Genomic DNA, 22,261 nt, shown 5'->3' with positions numbered 1-22,261 from the left:
CATTTTAATCAACATTTAGTGAAAAATAAAATTATAAAAATGAGGAAGTAGGTAATTACTTTGCAGTTTGCTGTAAAGTAGGCGTCGAATACTCGAATGTAACTCGTTATTGAAGAACTAGAATGCATGTGTTCAATTTGAATTCTATGTTAAATTATAGAATTATTTTTATATTTTCTACAAACATTGAAACGATTTGATTTTAAAATTTTCATACAAATAAATGTAGACTATGAACTTTTTATAAGTTTTAATATCATTATAAACAACATATCGGGAATCTTATATTTCATTCCTTTTTTACTCACAAAAATGTTATCATATATATTATACATATTATAAACCAAGAAAAACTAAATAAGTCGAAAATTTAAAATCTCTTTAAATAGCACAAAATGAAATAAAACATTTTAAAATGTAAATTATATCAAAAGAATACTAGGTACTTAATGCATTTAGTGTAAACCTTCTACAGTTATTTTATTTTAAATTATAAATTAACAATTGAAATAGGTAATTCAATTATTTTGAAAAATACTGACAATATTTTCTTTTGAACCCTTAAAAAGAATCAATTAGATCTAACTTGCTACCAAAAACCACCCTCAAGATTGAAATTCAAAATTTCTACTTATCCAAAAAAGGTGTTCACACAAGAATAATTCAGACTTTAAATCAATACTTATACAATTATAACTCTATTTAGAGTCTAAAACAAATCGCTTGTCTTAAGTATTAACTATTAACCAAAAGATAATAGTAGTAATCAATTATAGAATTTAATTTATAAATTACGTATATAATGTTTAGTTGTTGTTAAAACATTATCTTAAGTACCTAGTCATTAATCACTATTCGTTACGTTGTACTATCACTTATTTAAATATTTTATTGATTTATTCTGTCATATAATAATTTAAAAATAATACTTCAATGATATGATTACGAGACACACGATAGTACATACATTTTTATAAGTCAACGTTATTCTATAATAATAATAATATATATCACTATATAAATATGGGCGTAACTTGGGCGATTTTTATTGGGTGGTTCTTTGAATTGTAGAAGTCAAAAAAGTTACTTTTCATCTTCTACTTGAGCTTTGGAAGTAAAAAATAAGCTGCAGGATCCAAATCTGGTGAATAGGGCAGATGAGAGAGGACGGTGATTTTATTTTCAGCGTAAAAACCTGTTAAAAGTGTCGCTGCGTGAGTTGGAGCAAAAAAGTCAAACTGCCCGGAAGGCGGTATTCGACGAATAGGTACGTAACGATGCATTATAGGAGCATCATCACTTCTAAATAAAATTTAGCATTTACCGCCTGTCCATTTGGAACAAATTCACGGTGAATCTTTGTCTTGAACAGTTATTGATCCTCTTCCTCTTCGTTCGTCGTCATCTAAAGACTCGACCGTTTTTAAAGTATACGTAATCAGTGATGTATTTAGGGGGGCTTGAGCTCTGGGTGATAAATTTTGGAGAGCATTTTGATATAATACGGTACCAAGGTTATTTGGGTGATAAAAAAAGTAATGCCACTCAGATAATCTGGGGTGCAAAATTCTTAAATACGTCTCTGTACGTAATAGTGTTAGATGTAGCTTCATCATCGATTAGGTACTTGATGTATCATAGAATAAGTTTCTGTAAACGATTTTTGAAGTTGAACACAAAATTGTATTGTACTTCTTTGTTCCATGTTGCAAGCTTGTGCAAGGTAGGTACTAGTGTACTACAAACAGTACAAACACGCCGTACACTTCCGAATATAACTCGAGACGGAAATGAACAAACAAGCCGATATCTTTTACACATATTCGATGAACTTTATAATATATTATGATGCATTAGTTGTATGAGGAATAACGCTAATTATATTCTCTAAATTTAGTTCGGGAATTTTTCAGTCATACGAATACTGTGTATGTTTTCTAATAGTGGTAAATTGATCACAAATATAGTGAAATATTATAAGATGGTTGACAATATTGACATAAAAACTATTGAAATCGATTCGTTTTATGAAATCAAAATAACTTTTTGCATTTATTTCGAATATTTCTATCGGTAAATTTATACTTGTAGGTAAGTTTGTTTTAGTATCTGTAAACTATATCAATAGCTCACTGATATTTAATCATTTGAGGGTTTGATCTCTCCTTTACTCCTTTGTGTACAATGTTACATTTATTATTATGTTTAATAATAATATCATATTTTTCGCAAATTGATTTTGTAATTCAATATAGTATGAATTTTATATACCTAATAATAATATTGATTTACTATGTTTAAGATTCTATTTTTTCTTTTTGTGTTTAATTCATTATTTAGTTTATTCATATTAATATTTATGTTATCTTTAATTTTAGCATAGGTTGGAGTAATTTTATCTATTGAATCTAAAGAGCTTTTAAATATTTTGATTTGCTCTTTTTGAGTTATAGTTAAGTTTTTCTTTCAGTGTTTTGATTTTAATGATTTTATGCTCAGTTATTTCTCTTTCATCTTACGTTAGAACTTCTAACAAGATTCGTTGCAATATACGAATTCCCCCAAATATGAACTGTTTCCTTCGTTATTTAGCTGTTTGGTTGTTTGTTTCATTTTTTATTTAACTTAAAACTTCAAAGGACTATTATTATTTTGTACAGATTTCTACATTGATTAAAATATAATATGATATGTTAAATGTCTTAAAATTGGTTCTGCACATGGATACTCCATTAAAATTAAAAATATTTAAATAAACACAATAGTCAATACAATTAAAATTAGTATTGTATTTAAAATAAATGAAATACATACTTATTGAAATTTTGTAATAGTAGGTATTTTATCCATTAATTTATAAGCAAAGTTATTTAATTGGAGATATTATTTTATACCACTAAGTAGAAAATATCTCTTAAATATATGTATATCATATCTACATAATGTGTTTAATTGTTTATACCATATGCCTTCTGGCCACAGGGTAATGTTTCCGATCGTATTATATGATAGCATAAATTATTATTATTATATGTTCTATTATATACGTAGGTGGCTAGGTATTTCATTATCGAAGTATTTAGTAAAAAATAAACATTGCCCTGTCGGTATAACGACATGTATAAAAATCACACGACTTCAACGTTCTTATGGTAATGTAGATAGGCAGTCAGCAATCTATTTTATTTTTTTAAGGTTGTTTTGTACGTATATTCTGCACAAGTTAATATCATAACCAGGAAGCTAACTATTTAGTGTTTTTAAGTTTTCTGCAAGGAACCGATTCTTGATTGTTTCTCTTAACTCTCGTTCATACTTCTTCTATCAGAGGAGTATTTAGGATTTTGCTGCCCTGGTTGTGGTTACACATTTATTTTTTTACAACTGTTTAAATCAGTTTAAAAATAAAACCTTCCAGTTAAATTTACTGCCCCCCAAAAAAGTGCTGCCCGGGGCAATTGTCCTCCTTGGCCTCCTCCTAAATAAGCCACTGTTTCTTATGCTGAACGTCTAATTTTTGTTGACTAACTGCACGCATTCACATATTATCAGTGATATCACATAAACCATGACTTAAGTGAGTTAAGTTATATTACATTTATACATATTAAACATTACGTAACAACCGTGGCATGTGTATATTGCTTAAAAATTAAACCAAGTTATAAAAAAATATATATCGTATTATGTATTATTGTCTTTGGCTGTGCGGTCACTGTAGTCTAGACTCAGTACATGAGTATTGATAACACGTCTTACATTCTAGAGATTAATATAATAGTATTCCTATTAACTTTATAGGCTTTATTATAATACTTTAAATCATAATTCATTATAGGTTTTTATAAATATTTAGTATGTTGGACAATGGTATGTAACCATTAACCAATATAATATCTGAAATCGTGTAACTATTATGGTAGACGGTAGTTAGTAAGGTATCTATTAATATTATTAAATAAGTAGAACACGAGTACACAACAGTATAGTACGTACAGATTGTAACCTTTGTACACTCTAACACGTATGCGGTAGTCTGTTAAGTGTTAGTGTTGTTACCTACGGCTAAAAACCGATAAGAGACTGTTGAGTAGAAATCATAACAAAACAACACGATATTTTAGCCATGGTAGAGTTGCAACGAATAAATATAGTAAACAGCTCTGTTACGTGCTCAGTAGTACGGTACAGACTATGTGAAGTAGCAGACGTCGTTCTGTGCCCAGTGCACGATCGCCTGACTACTAAATTTATTTCTCGAAAAACGCGACCTGTATGTAGCCGTAACTGCGCAGTAATTGTAACTAAATATGAATTAGTTTTAGTGTTACCAAATTGTTTTCTCTACCGAATTAATTCAATTTTAATGGTCGTCAAGTATTTTGATGTGCATTTGTTTTTCTAATGAATTCGACGGCTTTCTGTGTTTACGATATAATATCAAGTCATCCACCATAAACTCAGTTCATTGTTAATTAGCAGAAGATCTGTTAATATTATTGATTGACTGAGGAAGGTACAAAAACTCTGAGCACATTCATATTTGATCTAGTAACTGTGTGACTTGATTTAGCAGATTTTTGCATTATTTTTATTCACAGTCTTGTAAGTTTTAATTTATTTTTACTATTATTTAACCATTTTAACCACTCCTTTAACGATTTTCTATCAACAGATTTGATTAATTAAAAGTAAAAAAAAAAAAATGTTTTCTTCAATGTACAAATCATTTGTAAATGTATCTAATAAACAAAATAAGAATAATAGTGAATCAAAACAAAATTCAATTGAACATGCAAAGCAAAATATTGATAATGTTCTCAAGTTATTGAATGAAATCGAAGATGATAATTCTACTAAAAATATAGTTGTTTCTAAAGAAGTACCCTTGGAAATAAATACTAAAGATTTATCTGTTGGTTCTGATTTGGTCATTAATAAAAATGACTCTAAAAGTATTAAAAATACAAAACAAGTACCTATTGAACAAACTACGGAAACACAATTATTAAACGAAATCGAATCTTTGCATTGCTTATTTACATGGAATTTAAAAATGAAAAAGAAGCAAGATATCATTACACATATTAAAAATAAATATGGTAATTACAATTTAGACATTTCTGTTACAGAATTTACATTTGTAAGGTAAATATGTTTCAGTTATTAATTTTTTTAATCTATGTCAGTACAATAAAAGTCAATAATTGTTGATCATTAGCATTTATAAGTGCTTAGAATATTTATCTTAGTAGGTGCTAATAAGGTATAGAGTATTTAGTTGTTCAAGTAGGTACTATAGTTTTAAATAATAAATTGTAATGCTTCTACATGGCTATACTATATTATCTATATCTAACGTCACATAAAAATGGTTTATGAATTTAGCGACTGAACAATTTAGAGTTTGGTAGATGTAGATAAGTATGTTTGATAGTTATTGTTAGAATTAATTATAACAACATATTTATATATAATAAATAGGAATTATGTAAATTATAAAAATAATCAACAATAATTAGGTATTTAATTATATTTAATGTTTGAATATAAGTATTATGTTCTTTTGTACATTATAAGGAAATAATTATAGGCAATAAGTCTACTAAAACAAATGAATATTAAATATTTTAACATTATTCTATGATATTTTCTTACTGATGATATTTATTGAATTCTAATATTATTAATAAATACTTAATAATTATGTGTTATACATTTTATAAAGTTATATTTATAGGTCAAAAGAGGTGTAATATATTGTTAATTCTTGATATCATAATTATTTAGTGTGTTTCCATTAACCATTTACCACTGAGTACTGCCTGCTGACTGGCTAGATGCATATTTTCCTATTATTTAATTTTATTACTATAAAAAAACAAACTACCTATATAATTTATTCAAGGAAGAAAATTAAAATTACCTATTTAGATTAATTTTATTTTCTTATTTGTAAAATAATATAATAAATATTTAAGAAATACAAAAAGCATAATTTCCTAAATGTATTCATGCGCAAAAGCGCAAAGTAAACATAAATAATACAATAATAATTCATAATTTAAAAAAATATTTATATTTGACTAATTCTTTAATATACTTTCTACATATTTTTTTGTTTACTTACCTAACATATTTTATTTATATTTAAATTATTAAATCTATTAGGTATAGGTTCAAATATCAGTTATAATTTAATTTTTATTAATTTGTTATGCAATTTATAACCTAATTTCGTTGTTCAATATATTATTTTGGCTACTTAATTGTTTAAATAATTATATATTAATTAAGTAAATATTATTGGTGTTATCCATTGCAATATTATAGGTACCTAGCCTCCGTGCTATTGGTATTGTGTATTTGTATTTTTTGATCAAATACTGTTTCAAAATTTAAAACTGTTGATAACTACCTAACAATTTTTATTTTTAGGTTCATTGGTAATTTAATCATTAGCTATGAATTATATCAAAATGGCAAATCAAGTGAAAGTGATACAAAAATTTTGGAAATTGGTAATTGGCTTAAAAAGTTGGATAAAGGTACTGATGAATTTTACTTGTCTATTAGTGCTGCTTTGAAACACATTCAAATGGCAAATTTTGTTCATATGTTATTTGCTGAAAATGGAACTGGAGGGTTTAAATTGGTAATATTTTATTTGTGTATGTAGTAGAAATCTAGAAATAGTGACAAAATTAAATGTTATGAAAATACAACTGGCAGGTAGTGGGAAAGAACTATTTTTTAAAATTAAAAGTGATAATTATAATTATTATTTATTTTTATATTTATTTTCAGTTATTTAAAGAAATTGTTCCATTTGACAATATGAATAATAAATCCAAAGCCGCTTTGTTTGCTATAAGAGCTGCTATATTAATTGAATATGGTAAAAGTCTTGAATGTTTTAAAAATGCATCTAAGTATGCTAAAGAAGCATGTGAATTGGATCCTAAAACTTCCCATTGGTTTCATATTTATTCATTGGTGTTGACTGCTCAAAGACAGTTTGTGTACACACATGAGTTATATTCTACTGAGAGACTGTTGTTACAGAAAAATATGTTATGTCCTACAGACAATGAAATTAACTTAGCAATTCAGCGAGCTGTTAGTTCATCTGATGGAAAAAATACTTATTCTGTTAATTTACTAGTATTAACTTCTTTAAATGAATTGTTGGCAAATGAATTTCAAGTGACACAAAAAGGATTACCTGTTTTTAAAGCGGATGATTCAGAATATATCGTAAGATTTTATTTTATTTTTTATTTTTTAAAGGAGTAGGTTATGTACAAAGGTTAAATGTTAGAAAATGTATGTATTCAAAATTTGAATGTTTTAAAATAACATTTGATTCAATTTATTTGATTTATGACTAGGATTGGGATATAAATGCTCTTAAAGATACTGTAATATACTCTTTCAAAAAATAGAGTTGTATGTATAGTATAGTTTTAAAAATGCTCGTAACTTACTTAAAAACAGAATTATCAAAAAAAAACTTACATACAAACATAGATAAAGTTCTTACCATTAAGTTTTATAGTCGTCGATTAATTTTAATATTAAAAATAATTAAGCTTAAAGTGAATTGTTGAGTATAGTTTTACTATATTATCCACTTGTAAGACAGACAACAAATGAGGGTTCTTTTAAATTTGATATTATTATACAAATTTTATTTTATTTATTTGTATAATTATAAAACAACTATTTTAAGTATATAAATATAGAACTAAAATTTTTCAATAAAGTATAAACTTAATTAATTCTTGAACAAAAGGTGTTTCACACTAATATACAATTTATATTTTATAAGAAACAATTTATCATTTATAATATTTAATTATTTGTTTTGTTTTATTTCCAAATAATCAGAGTGATATTCATACAGAATCAAATTTAAAAAAAGATATGAAGATCATAGTAAAAAAGCATAAAAATGGTGAAGATGCAGTTCCTTTTCTTATTGATTTATTTCCGAAATATAATAAAAATGGCAAACGGGAAATTATGGCTCAAATTTGTTCGTATACATTATTATTCACAAAAAATTTTAGAGCTGGTGTTGAACAGTTTTTTGTATTGATTGGAGATCAAACAGTTTTCACTAGTGATCTTCTTATAGTAAGTTTAATGTATTGATAATTTCATATTATTACATTTTGTTATAGGTTAAGTTATATTAGATATAATTAAATATAACAATATATCATATTTAAAAGACATAAAAATATTTTTAAATATAAGATAAGTAAATAAATTAAAATCAAGTAGCATCTCTTTGAAATAAAACATTAAATTACTCTTCTACAAATTTATCCTAAAGCCAGTTTGGACTTACAGCCTACTGTTAAGGGAAATGCTAAACTCTCTAATCTTAATAAAATACAGAGGCTCCAAAATATTACTCTGAGAAAAATTACCGATTCCCCACCATATGTATCTAATTACACCTTATATAAAGACCACATGAAAACCATACATGAAGAGGCTAAGACTCACTATAAACGGTTACACTTACGCCTTAACACTAACCCAAATCCACTTATTAAAAACTTAACTAGGTACATTAGCTATACCAGGAAACCCTTCTCATCACCTAAAACAAATAGTGCAGACCTGCTAGGTAACAATTCTTAACAAAAAAAAATATATATATATATACTCGTATATATAAATAAATCAATTTTAAAAAAATAATAAAAGATGAAAGTGGCTTCTTCAATCAAATTTGTCATATTTTCTTTTTTAGCTCTTTTTTATCTTATTGTGTCTGCTGGTACAGATTGTGTAAACATAATATACTTAATAACAAACAATAAAAATAAGCAACTCTGAAACCAGTCTATATTCAAATCCTATTTCCAACAGTTTCTCCTCAAAAATATTCAGATTTTATAATTGTTCCAGCATTCAATACATCACATTTATTTATTGTACTTAATAATATATCATATTATAAATATATTTATATAGTAATAAATAGCATCTCAAACAAAATGTTATTTTAGAGAATTAAGACAATAACAATTTAATAGTCTTAATAATTAAGCAAATATTTGTGTACTATTTTAATATTGTTTGAATTATTTGTTTTAGCATCATAACTCATCATTTATTGGTTCAAAAACATTTAATTTAGCTCAACTAATTTGGAATGAAATCAAATTGATTTCAGAAAATAAAAGTACCACTTTTCTCATGGATAATTTATTTTACTATACAATATTCTTAAAGATTAACGAAACATGTAACCTTAAATTGAAAACTGTAGACCCATTTATGAGGTTCAAGATTATCAGTGATTCATCTGCTATACCCAATTGTGCAAAAACAATGTATAACAATGATTCTGAAATAGAGCAATATTCCAAATCTAGAGATATATTTACTGGTTATCTGCAACAGATTGATTCAACCCAGGATACTAACATATATTTCAATCAACATTTTAACTCTTTTCAACAATATCGATGTACAAAATCAATACCATCACCAATGGATTTTAAATTTAACTTAATATTTCAATCAACATTTTATACAAATAATATAAAAACCAATATTGCTTCAAACTTAACAAACATAGATACCAGTTTAACCAAACTACCAAGATGGAAAACTTCACAAGCAACTTATAAAGCTTGTCTTCATAATTTATTACAAAATTATCCAAATAGTTTTAGAATATATACAGATGCATCAAAAATTAATAATAATGTTGGCATTGCCATTGTATCTAATAAGGATACATATACCTATAAACTATCATCAGACTATACATCGTGTGAAGCTGAAGCAGTAGCTATATTGAGGGCACTTGATTATGCATTGGGAGAAAATTTCAATAATTATATAATTCTTAGCGATTCATTAAGTACTATATCGTGTATTCAAAACATAAATACAGCATCTGATGTAGTAAATAGTATATTATGCTTAATACATGCACATCAATTAAAAGGAAATTTAATGCATTTAATTTGGATTCCAAGTCATAATGATATTGAAGGTAATGATATAGCTGATAAACTTGCAAGACAAATTGCCACGTCATCTAATGCAATCACTTATTCGCATAACTCTTTTATGGCAACAAATATAAAATCAAAATTCTTAAAACCATGAAAAATATACCAAGCATTAAATTAGAGCAAGTTACTTATAATTTGAATAATTACTAGTATGATTAATATTTGAAAAGTATCCAACAAAATACTTATTCATACAACTATGACCATAAATTAATCAAATACAAAAAGTAATTATTCAAGTTATATAGATTGATTGCTTTGGCATATTAATAATGAAAAAAAAAAATGGCTACAAATTATGTCTAAAAATTTGTTAAAGAATGATCATAGTTTATTTTTCCCCAATATTAAATAATAAAATTAATTATAAAGATATCCAGCCTAAATACATCACTGCAATCTTATTTTTTATTTTAGATGAAGATTAAATGAGATAAATACTCTTATTTTTTTACACAAAATATGGTGTCAACTTAGACATTCAGAACCAAAAGTTTAGGATTTGTATTTATTTTATGACCTGCTGTATGACCCTTGTTACTTATTGTTTTATTGTTGATGTAATTAATAATATGAATTTAAGCATATTTAATTATACTTATTATACAAAACTTTTGAATACCATTAAACTTGCATTATTTTTTTTCTTTTATTAATTTTATAATAAAGTTGAACTGTATGTATATGGTATATCAATACTAATAACTCCAATAATCAACACATCATTTGAAAAAATTAGGTACTGAAGTATTGATGTATACCAAATGTCTTAATTTTTATTGAACACATATACATATTAGTATCTGAGTGTTGAGTAAATTAATTTAGCTAGTTACATAGAGTTTCACTTAATAAATAATATGGTGATTGGTTGCTATTTGTTGGATTTAGGATTTTAACCAAAAACTAATAAGCCTAATCTAACCAACAGCTATAAATTTACGAAAATGTAATTTTAACTAGGTAACTTATTTTAACAATTAATGTAATGAAATAATGTTAGATTGGGCTAAAAGAATTATGCAATCCTCAGTATCCGAGTTCTAGTTAAAAGTTACAACACGTAAAACATTTTTCTTTATATACCTACATTAATGTATAGAATGGTTATTATATCTATACAATAAATAAACGTGAGATGAAATGTTAGAATAATCAGAATAAGAGATCATAGAAATAAAGGTACCAAGTGATAGAACCCCTAAGTGAGCACTTTAAGTACATTTATCATTATTAAAACCGATAGCCCACATATAAATAAATAAAATTTAACTTAATCTAACCACTTAGCATAAGAAGTGCCACTATTTTAATTAGTTATCAACTAATTTTGACGGATTAAATATTTTTATGTTGTATAAATATTTAATACAGAACACAGATACCTACTAATACATTTCCTATAATATAATTCTTGACATTCCAAGTATACCTACTCGCAGAGCATATACTTAAAGTTAATATTATAACCTAAAAGATTTAAGGATAATAAGTCCTACGCAGAATGTTTATAATTTTAATTAACTTTAAAATACTTACTAATACTTGACATAATTCATGTTAGGTATTCTCTTATCGTGCGATTAAATTGTTTTGGAGTAAGTAACTTAGCATCAATTAAAAAATAATTTATATCACTTCAATACAAATTTTATACATCACTAAGTAGGTATAGCATAAATAAATATTATGGTAAATGTATGAATATACTGTTAAATAAATTTAATAATATATATATATATAGGTACAAGGTATGCAACATAGGTACTAATAAGTAATATTGGACACGTGGTATTAAGCGGTGCCTACATATTATGTATTATAAACTTTGTTTTTGTAACATTTTTTATAGGTAGGTTTTAAAATGTATTAAATTATTACAAACAAGAAATTAAAACAATTAAAAAATATTGTTTTTATACTTTTAGTAATTGGTACCTAATGACTGATAAAGTGATGATCCTCTTCCAGAGGAAGTTTAAGCAGTCGTCACGCAGCCTGCAGCAGCTATTACGAAAAACCAATTACCAATTTTAACTCAGAGGGCTGAATTATGTTTTGGTAGATAAAACTCGAAATATTAAACTAATATTAATGTTCTAACTCATTTTAACGAGTGTTAAACTAGTAATAGTTATTAGTTCTAAAACTCGATCGGCTGGTACTTACCTCTATCTAGCACAGCACTCGGACACGTGTTAACATTATTATTCTCGTCAATTCATGTATGGTGTTGGTGTACAATGCCATAAATATTAAAGAAATAACATTCATTAGGTATTATTACATAAATTTGTATGATTTTAACAATTAACACTAATGTCTAGTATAAATTACGCATTAACGCGCGAACGCACTTTAAGAAAAATAAGATACCTACCTATTATATAGTTATTGTTAAGTTCAGTGATATTTAAATGTACAATATCCTAAGACTTTTACAAAAAAATTATACATTATCACTGTTATTTTTAACTTCCAAGGTGGTAAACACTGTCTATCATACTCACAGATATAATATTATATTATTAGTATATATCTATTATCTTTTCTGTGATCATACTATAGTAATAGGCTAGCATAATGGAAATAACTAGGTACGTATTTAAAAACGCCTATAATTCACTTAAAAATTAAATTATTGTAAAAACCAACGAGATAACACATAATGCTCTTAAATAAAAGTTTGTTAATAGGTCAATTCACTCTAATATTATCTAAGCTAAAAACACACTATAGAAACTGCAGTGGAACACGATTAAAGATATTTATTAAAGATTGAATTTGTTTTTTTTAGTATAACTTAAAAACGAATAACTATAAGACTGACCAAATAATCACACAATCATTTTCTACACATGATATAAATTTTTCTAATATTTTCACTAAGCTATTTATTGTAAATTAATTTTTTTTTTTTAATGTTTATAAATGCTGCTGATAAAATATTTATAAAAGTACCTATTAAAACGCTTGAAGATACATTAAATGGTTCTTGATATGTTAGGTAATAACTTTCATTGAGTTTCAAATATAAAAATCTCGAAAATTACAAAGTATTATTCAAGAATATAGTGAAACTTCTATAAAACGAACTTCCATTTAACGAAAGTTTCTGTTCAACGAAATATTTTTAAAAAACAATGACCTTATTAAAGAGCATTCATCTCCAATTTTAAACTACTTCGAAGATACTTGGATTGGCCAACCAAATCGTAGAAATCTGTGACGCTCATCACAATTTGATTTTTAAATGTGGACATGTGGTCATAATTGTTACGATTTGTTTCTCAAAAATTAACCGCTAATAAATAATGCAATTCATGAGGGTTGGTACCATGCATTTGACGATGCACTTGGAGCTAATCAATAATCATGTTTCCTGTGGAAATTTATTAAAATTTTAAAAAAGGAACAATCATTGCAAGAGGTATAATATGAATGTAGGTATATAAAAAATATATAGGTATATTACATAATTATTAAATAATGTAATAACATAATTCATTATTATTAATTTACCTACTTGTTTGTAGGTCCAATCGGGATTAAGAGAAGTTATTAAAGTTAAGGTAAATTATTATTTCATGTTAACTGTTTGGAATAAGGATAGTCCTTTTGTTTTCGAAAAAGAACTGCAATCACATTACTTTGTATTTATAAGTTCACTGTTCAAGTATGCTGTTGGTATATTGTCAAATATTATGGACTGTGAATAAGAACGCAATTGAAATATGTTAGTATCTGATGTTTTAGATTCTGAACGAAGTGATGAATGTATTGATTTTACAATGGTGTGTTTTTTTTTTTTTGTTTTTGTGTCTGTGTACAGCATAACTAGTCGAAATAATGCTCCAATTTCAAACAATGGGGGTGGTTTCCGATGTAAAAGTGAATATCCTTGGTGCATTATAGAGGTAAAAAGTTAACATTTTCCAACAGTTTTCAAAAAAATCGAGAAAAACAAAAAAAAAAATGACGGAAAAACGGCAATTTTTACGCAAAACCAGTTTTCGACCAAATCGATTTTTTTTTATAGTTGTAATTCAAAAACTAATCACTGAAAATACTTGAAATTTTGACCAAATGTTAATGTCAGTGGTATCCGTATATAGTTAAATTTTCAAAAAATTTTGACTTTTTTTGAGTTATTTATAGACCACTGAAATTTTCGATTTTTTTGAGAAATTTTTTTTAAAGTGTCGATAAAAAATTTTTGGATGACCAAAAAGTTTTGAAAATTTAATACAAGGTTCCTTATGAGTTGTTTTTAATGTAGCTAAAAAAAATTAAAAATCGTTGGTCACAATTTTTTTTTATAAGCGTTTTTAGTTCAAATTTTTACGAAATCTGTCGAAAACGCGAAAATTTGCAAGTAATTTTGAAGTTGAAAAATCATAAAATTTTTTTCTTTTATAACTAAGTTTTGAATATTTGGTACAAGGTTCTCCATACATTTTTCTTCAAATATCTGTAAAAAAAACTCTACCGGATTCAGACAAAAAATTTTTATGAGTGTTTGAAATTTAAATTTTTACAAAAACCGCGTTAAATAACAGTTTAGCCTCAAACGATTTTTGATATTTGTTATTATTCAAAAAGTATAAGTCGTAGATACTTGAAAATTTTACCAGTTATTAAGATTTGCGTTTTCTTTACGTGATTTAAATTTCAAAATATTTTGACTTTTTTTGAGCTATTTATAGACAACTGAAATTTTCAATTTTTCTGAAAAAATATTTTTGAAATTTTTTTGGCCCTATCAAAATACTTGAAAATTTAATACAAAGTTCCTCATATGTTATTCTTATAGTGATTAAAAAATTATAAGAATACATAGGCACAATTTTTTTTTATTAGCATTTGAAGTTCAAATTTTGACGAAAATTCGTCAAAATTATGAATATTTGCGAAATATTTGAAGTTGAAAAATCATAAAATTTTTTGTGTTTATAACTAAGGATTAAAAATACAACACCAAGTTTTCCATAAGTTTACCTTCAAGTATCTATAGAGAAAACTCGAAGCATCATTATAGGAAAAATTTTAAGTGCGTTTGAATTTTAAATTTTAACGAAATAGCGTAACGATAACGATTTATCCTAACACGATTTTAAATATTTGTTATTATTCAAAAAGTATAAGTCGTAGATACTTGAAAATTTTACCAGTTATTAAGATTTGCGTTTTCTTTACGTGATTTAATTTTCAAAATATTTTTTAATATAAGCTGGTTTTTTTAAACCACCTTTTTCACCAACCACTAGAAATTATATCCTAGGCTGACAAATCATCTTCGTTCAGAATCGTTTTTCGTATACAATGATAACTATCATTGGATTCAAATTTAACACTCCTATAATATATAATAATGATCCATACGGCACCTAATGTACAGCAGAGCGGTAGTCACTTGCCCACTTTTTTATGGTTAAGTTTTTAATAAAACGTACCCTGGTCCTCGAGATAAATATTTGAACTCAGATAAGATATTATAATATATAATAAATATGATTTTAAAATGTTCCAAATCATGTTGCCTTTAAGGTTAACTTAACATAAAAGTTATTGGAAAAAAAAAACAAAAATAAAAACCATAATCACAATCTGAGAGCAGCAAACAATCTTTATCCCTTATAATAAGTATTTCTGAAACTGTAAATAAATCAAAATATTTTTTAAAATCAAGTTGAGTCTGAGACCAACTCTTTTAATGAAAATTAAGAACAATGACGATCAAATTAAATTTAAAACACAATGTCAGGGAATCGATGTACTCTGCTACACGCCCATACATACACAAAATAAGTAAGATTTGCCATCATCAATAATCATAAAAGGCGTAACAACTTTACTGAATTAAGCAAACGGCAAAAGCATTTAGGTAGATACCTACCGATGTGATTGGTTAATGGTTATGAATTATGACTACAGTAAACTGTAGTCATAATTCTGTTACTACTGAAAATCAACCAAATCAACAAATCTTAAAAAAGTATACTCCTGATAATTATAGGAAAATAATACATTACCTATCGTATCTACACTATTTTCTCCGTGTTAAATGCATTTCTATATTTTTAAATTTTTTTAAATTTTTATTGTTCATTTATACAATCATATTCATACTATTATTATTACATAATTTATATTATTCAATATATTTTATAAATAAAAATACTTCAGTGTCAATTTTCCTAAACATGACAAAGTTTGAACTTCCAATCAGTGAATATCAAATACCTTGGAAGCAAGCCCTTAAATCTAGTATATGAATTGCTAGATACAGTTATATTTTGTGTAACTAAACATTTTTATTTTTTGTTCTCTAAATTTATTTCTGAGTGGAATTACCGAGAAAAAATTGATGTTAAACCAATCATCGTACAAGAAAGTGTGAATATGAGTTTAATTGAAATAGAAGAAAATATTAAGAAGGTTGAATACATTGCTTTTCCAAAGAATTTGAAACTGTTTGTTATACTGAGGAATTTTGCTTGTTACATCTGGATAAAGATATTGGTAGAGTAAAATAATTATCAGACTCAAGTGAGGCAGTACCTATTTAAAATATTTGTTGAATAACAATTAATCTTCTTTAAATATATTTTATATTCTATAATTTTTATTTAATTTTTTCATTAGGTTAACATAGAAATATCCAATCCATTACTATCTCCGCAATATCTCTCTGCACTATGGTACGTATATCTAATTCCACACTTTAAAATGACTTTAAAGTTACCCAATAAACTAATTAGTCACAAAACATTATAAAAAATTCCACTCTAAATTACAGATTCACACTAACCTTCGAGATGGTCATCGTTTTCACCAAAAATTTGATTTTCGTTTCCGCTAAATATATTTCTACTTATATTATTGAGATGGAGTTTGAAAACCCCTGATCTATCTGCAGTTCTATCGATCATCAATATAATATATCGAAATTCGGGATAAACTATTTGATATTAAAGATATATAAGATATAATACCAGAAGGGCCAGCATACTGAAGTATGTATGCTAATTATTCAATTGAAAATATTATACATCTGAAAAAAGTATGTTTCCGGTGTTTCCACCAACAATATTGTCTAATAATTTCAGTGAAAGTATATCTATAGAACAATAAATAATTGTGAATCGTTTCACACATATTTTAATGAACTATTTTATAAATAATATCCACACATTAGTACATTTAAAAAAATTAATTTCAAATGTCCAAAACAACATAATATGCATTCAAATTAGCAGTTACAATTTAAATAAAATGCAAAAATCTGTAAGATATAATGTAAAATAAACGAAGTATAATAATTAATAAGTAACATTATATAAATATATAATAATATCATTATTCATAATGTAAATTTGATTTATACATAATATATTTTAAAAATCAAAGATTGTTTTTTGAATAAAAATAGATTTTGTCAAATTTAAGGCAATTTTTAATATTATTTAAATAATAAAATACTGGACAATAATATCCTATGCATATTTTTATTTAATTTTTAACATTATCAATTAGATATTAATATATTATGTATATCATATTATATTATTCAATTGTGTAAATTTGAACAATACAATTATTTAACAATCAATATGTGATACAAATGTATAACATTATACATTATTACTATGTTAGTAATATTACAATGGCATATTATACCTTAATCTAATAATCTATATACCTTATAGTAGTTCATTATTAAGATAAAATCAGCAGTATTATAGAAAAAAAAATTATGTTCACAATATCCTTAGATATTAGATAGTAACTAGCTTGCAGGAATTTCTTATTTAACCCCATTATAAAAAACAATCACAATTTTCTTAGGAAATTTACTTAACGAATTTATAATTGTTTGTAAATGAATCTGTATGGTGTAGCTATTTTATTATAGGAGTTCTCTAAACTAGAAATGATGGACGAAGTACCTATACTTATAAGAGATTAAAAACATTTTAATTGAAAACTTTAAATTCTTAATTCTAAATCTCAATTTATTAATTTAATCTTTAGTTTTATTTTACGATGTATTATTATGATAACGGATTAAGATATTTATTGTCTAAAGTTACGTCAAGTCTGGCACCACTTTGTGATAATTTATATAGTTACTAATTTATAATATTTTGATTATTTTCTGTAATTAAATCAGTATCTAAGTCTATTAACATTTAATATAATGGTAGATAGGTAGGTACCTACTCAAAAGATTTGGCGTCTATATATATATCAATGTCGAGAATGAGACTATGATTAATTTGGCATCGTAATTACCTATACGTACAACATATATACGTAGAATTAATTTTTAATTAAAATTATATGTAATTTTATAATCTTTGGAGACCACTTAATTATTAGATCAATCAACTATATCAACAAATCGTTATAGAATGGATTATTTTATTAATTCAAAATTGCATACGTCATTCGCATTATTCAACTATCAACACTCAAAGCTAAAAACCCTAAATCGTGATTGGAAATTCACCAAGATGAAACATACAAACGTTTCACTTTGCTCAAAATCTAAAACATGTATAAAAAAAAAACCATAAAAATATATATTATCAGTGTACTGTAAACATTTTTTAAAACATGCATATTATTATATATATTTATAAAAAAGATTTTTACTTCCATAATATAACTATTTCGATAAACAAAAAAATGTACCTACCTCGATGATGACTGATGACATTCTTCTTAGACCTCCGTTATCCACAGACGGTTAAATCCCAGTAAATTATATCAAATTTTAAATTACACGATTACACCTAAGTACTATACTTAGTAAGTAGTATAATATGTAATATACACAATGCATTGTAGATGATTTATCAAACCTAATCTAAAGGAATGTCACCACATCCACACCCTTTCAGATAGTGGTGGAACGGCTGATTAACCTGAAATTTTTTAATTCAATGCTGCAGACTAGAATATTATTTATTTATTTTGAAAAATAATATGAATGATGTTGACAATTAAATAATGTGAGATGAAGTTTCATTAATCATTAGTCATTATAATTTATATTATAGAGCCATTTTATTTTTCATGGATTTTTTTATATAAGTTGTGAAATTTTCTTAAGTACTTTATTTATTAGAAGTTTATAAAAAGAACTATAGAATATCACATTGCCACATTGACCTATGTAAAATTATCTACTCTAAGACCTTTAGGCTTTAGTTATTTACTCTTATATGAATTAAAAATTAAATAAAAGTTATGTACATTAGCATATTGTTATGGTCCAGTAAGTGTTATAATAAGTATTATCTAGCAATTTTATACTACCCATTGGCTATTTAACATCATACCTATTATTTATATTTATTTACACATAGTTAAGGTCTATATTATGTTTTACATAGGTAATTTAAGGAGAACTCTATATAGTATATAGTATTACTTATACAAACAATTTTTCATAATTTCTTTATAATATAAAGTCCGACGTGTTCAATGTGTATGCAAATATGCAATCATAATAAAGTTATACATAATAAACAATTGCACTAAATACATAATGTTAATTATTTATTATTAATTTATTTTAAATCGTCTTATAATATACGTGTAAGTCATTAATGCTATTATGGCGTAGTACAATATGTATGTACATTGACTTTGACAATTGAAACATTCTTTAACATTTTTTATTTATTATCGTTCACACACGACACACATTATGTATTTTTGTTTTGAATAAAATAAGAATAACTGTTTAATAATTAATACAACATATAATACATACTTACTTACTATTATAAGTAGCTGAATATTTGTCTTTTTTTCTGAAATAAAATATGTGAATATCAATGAGGCACAACTTACTCAAAAAAGGAAAAGAAAACTTATAATATGCACTTTATTATTAACTATATTTGACTAAGTCTTTACCAATCTTTTTGTTTGAAAATAGGTACCTAATTACATGCAATGAACTTCTGCGAGTCTTCTTAAAAAACAACAAATGTAATTTCAAAATTCAAATCACTTGTTTAAATTTGAAAATATTCCTATACAAGTTTAAATTGTTTTTTTTTTATTTAAATTGTGCGTTTTCTAGTTGCAAATTTACAACAATACTACGACATAATGTTATTTTAATTTGTGTAAAACGTAAAATACGTTCGGTAGTAGGTAATAGGAATATTAAGATTTACGAATATAAACTACAAATAATACAAAATATAAAATAATATTCATTACCAATATTATTATTTATTTATTTGTAAATCATGTGTGGCTGGATAGATAACCGGTTTCGATCTATTGTGCGTTACTGCTGCTTATTATGCGCAATGGATAAGGTTTTTAGAATGCTACGAGTATACTACGCTGTAACGTGTTGTCGCGAGAACAGCGCATGATTATAGCAGCAAATATACGTAATTTTTTTTACCAAAAATATGCTTTCATAGTTTCGTACTTCTAACAGTATTTAGACAGTCAGGTCACATTTCGTTGGTTGGATAAATATGATTTTTGAAAGTCTTAGAACATGTTTTTGATACTTGAATTTACCAATTTCACATGATTAGAAAAAAATAAAATGCAAATAAAATTAGATTAATAATTTAGGTATCTAAAAAAACTGTTCTGAAATTGTTAATCAATTTCTCATATCTATAATTTAGTATCAAAACCATGTTTGTACGACTGACAAACTATCAAGCTCTGAGTGTTATTGGAATTTGGAAGTATTAAAACATGTTTTTACGGTAATTTTTTTTTTATTGTGATGGTTTCTATCAAAACGTTTGTTGCGTTATTACGTAATAACGACTGGAATAAGAAAACAAGAAAATACAATATTATAATATTATTATACTGTGCTTGTGAGTTGTGACACGTATATACCTAAGTAATACGTCCATATCCCCTAATGCTTCTATATAGTAGCTAAGCCCCTAGGGTGTTTTTCAGCGTCTGCATACCTCACCCGCTTAATATAATATAATATTTTAGTTATGACTACTAAACTACTAAAGTCTATATTATTATATTATAATTTATAGTATAAGTAACTTACAAATACTATTTCAATAATTCAATATAATGTACATCTGTATCGAGCTTTTACTTTAAAATTTGCAGAACTATTCATATATTATCATACGTAATTCAATAACTCAAGCATAGCCATCGATTAAAATATTCACAAATGCATTGGCCATTTGAAACCGGTAATTTACGAGTAATTGAATTTAAAATGTTAAAAAAATTTAAAACATGCCACCATTTTGGTACTGACGTGAATTTTATAATATTTTTATAAGCAAATAAGCAAAATATAACTACCTACCTAACGCTGAAACATTTGAAACACTTAAGTACTGTACTACTATAACAAATCATCTAATATTATTTAAAATATTGAATTGAATAAGTTGAGAAAAATTAATAAGAAAATACATTACATATAAAGTAAAGACAATAGAGAATTATTAAATAAAATAAAAAACATGAATTACATCGTAAGCAATAATTAGGAAGCTATATAGTAGGGAAGTTTAAAATACAATAATGAACTAATCATATATAAGTATAATATTATATACCTGTATAATTTTTATTTGAAAAAGATGGTTTGGAATCTGTATTATTAAAATTAAAACAAATTAAAGACGACATTCTAGGGCCTAATAAAAATGTATGACGTCGTTATGAGTATAAAAGCATTGACGTCACAGTGTATTTAAAGATTTAAGAAATTAAAAACATTATAATTGAGAGGTCTATATGTGGAATGTGGATTTATTGACGAAAAATATTTTAAACAGGTTCTAGACTTATAAACACAGTATTTGGCTTTGATGTACTTATTGATGACAGAGAACAGTAGGTATACCTACTCTAAGTAGTTGGAATGGACAAGAGGGCAAATGAGCAATAGAGGATATATTTGAAGAAAAAGAATACACGAATAAACCATAATTGAGCGTAGTAAAGCTCAAATCACCGATTGCTTTATAATTGACTTTAAGATAAGTATAAAAATGACTATACCAGTATAATGACTATAACGAGGCACTCTGCACACAATGCAACGAAATAAGACATATATATATATATATATATAGTTAAATTTAAGGCGACCGTATCCGACATGGTCGGAGACGAATGACGGCTATAATAAAGTATAAACTCGGGGCGGAATGCATAATAATCTTAAAATTATA

General features: G+C 25.6%; 1 protein-coding gene and 1 long non-coding RNA gene across 2 annotated transcripts; both read left to right on the top strand.

The window, feature by feature from the left end:
- Positions 1-4,110: 4,110 nt before the first annotated feature.
- On the top strand, positions 4,111-10,675 carry LOC114122933 (uncharacterized). The gene is made up of 6 exons (XM_027985740.2): positions 4,111-4,605; positions 4,676-5,148; positions 6,439-6,655; positions 6,808-7,257; positions 7,891-8,139; positions 9,115-10,675. The coding sequence occupies exons 2-6, from the start codon at positions 4,706-4,708 to the stop codon at positions 10,138-10,140; spliced, it is 2,385 nt and encodes a 794-aa protein (XP_027841541.2). The 5' UTR covers positions 4,111-4,605; positions 4,676-4,705; the 3' UTR covers positions 10,141-10,675.
- Positions 10,676-12,677: 2,002 nt separating this feature from the next.
- Positions 12,678-17,344, top strand: LOC126550414 (uncharacterized). Its single transcript, XR_007604498.1, has 4 exons — positions 12,678-13,489; positions 13,583-13,618; positions 16,692-16,747; positions 16,846-17,344. It is a non-coding gene; the product is annotated as an uncharacterized LOC126550414 (long non-coding RNA).
- The last annotated feature ends 4,917 nt before the right edge of the window (positions 17,345-22,261 follow it).

This window comes from Aphis gossypii, chromosome 2 (genome assembly GCF_020184175.1).
Source record: "Aphis gossypii isolate Hap1 chromosome 2, ASM2018417v2, whole genome shotgun sequence".
NCBI lineage: Eukaryota > Metazoa > Arthropoda > Insecta > Hemiptera > Aphididae > Aphis > Aphis gossypii.
Note: the sequence above shows the minus strand (reverse complement) of the source record. Positions and strands in the feature narration are given on the sequence as shown.

What these genes read in the sequence shown, in the direction of transcription:
- LOC114122933 (XM_027985740.2), top strand. Translation starts at nt 4,706, where the DNA reads ATGTTTTCTTCAATGTACAAATCATTTGTAAATGTATCTAATAAACAA. An exon ending in ACAGAATTTACATTTGTAAG is followed by an intron (nt 5,149 to 6,438) that starts GTAAATATGTTT and finishes TTTTATTTTTAG; the next exon opens with GTTCATTGGTAATTTAATCA. An exon ending in GAACTGGAGGGTTTAAATTG is followed by an intron (nt 6,656 to 6,807) that starts GTAATATTTTAT and finishes ATTTATTTTCAG; the next exon opens with TTATTTAAAGAAATTGTTCC.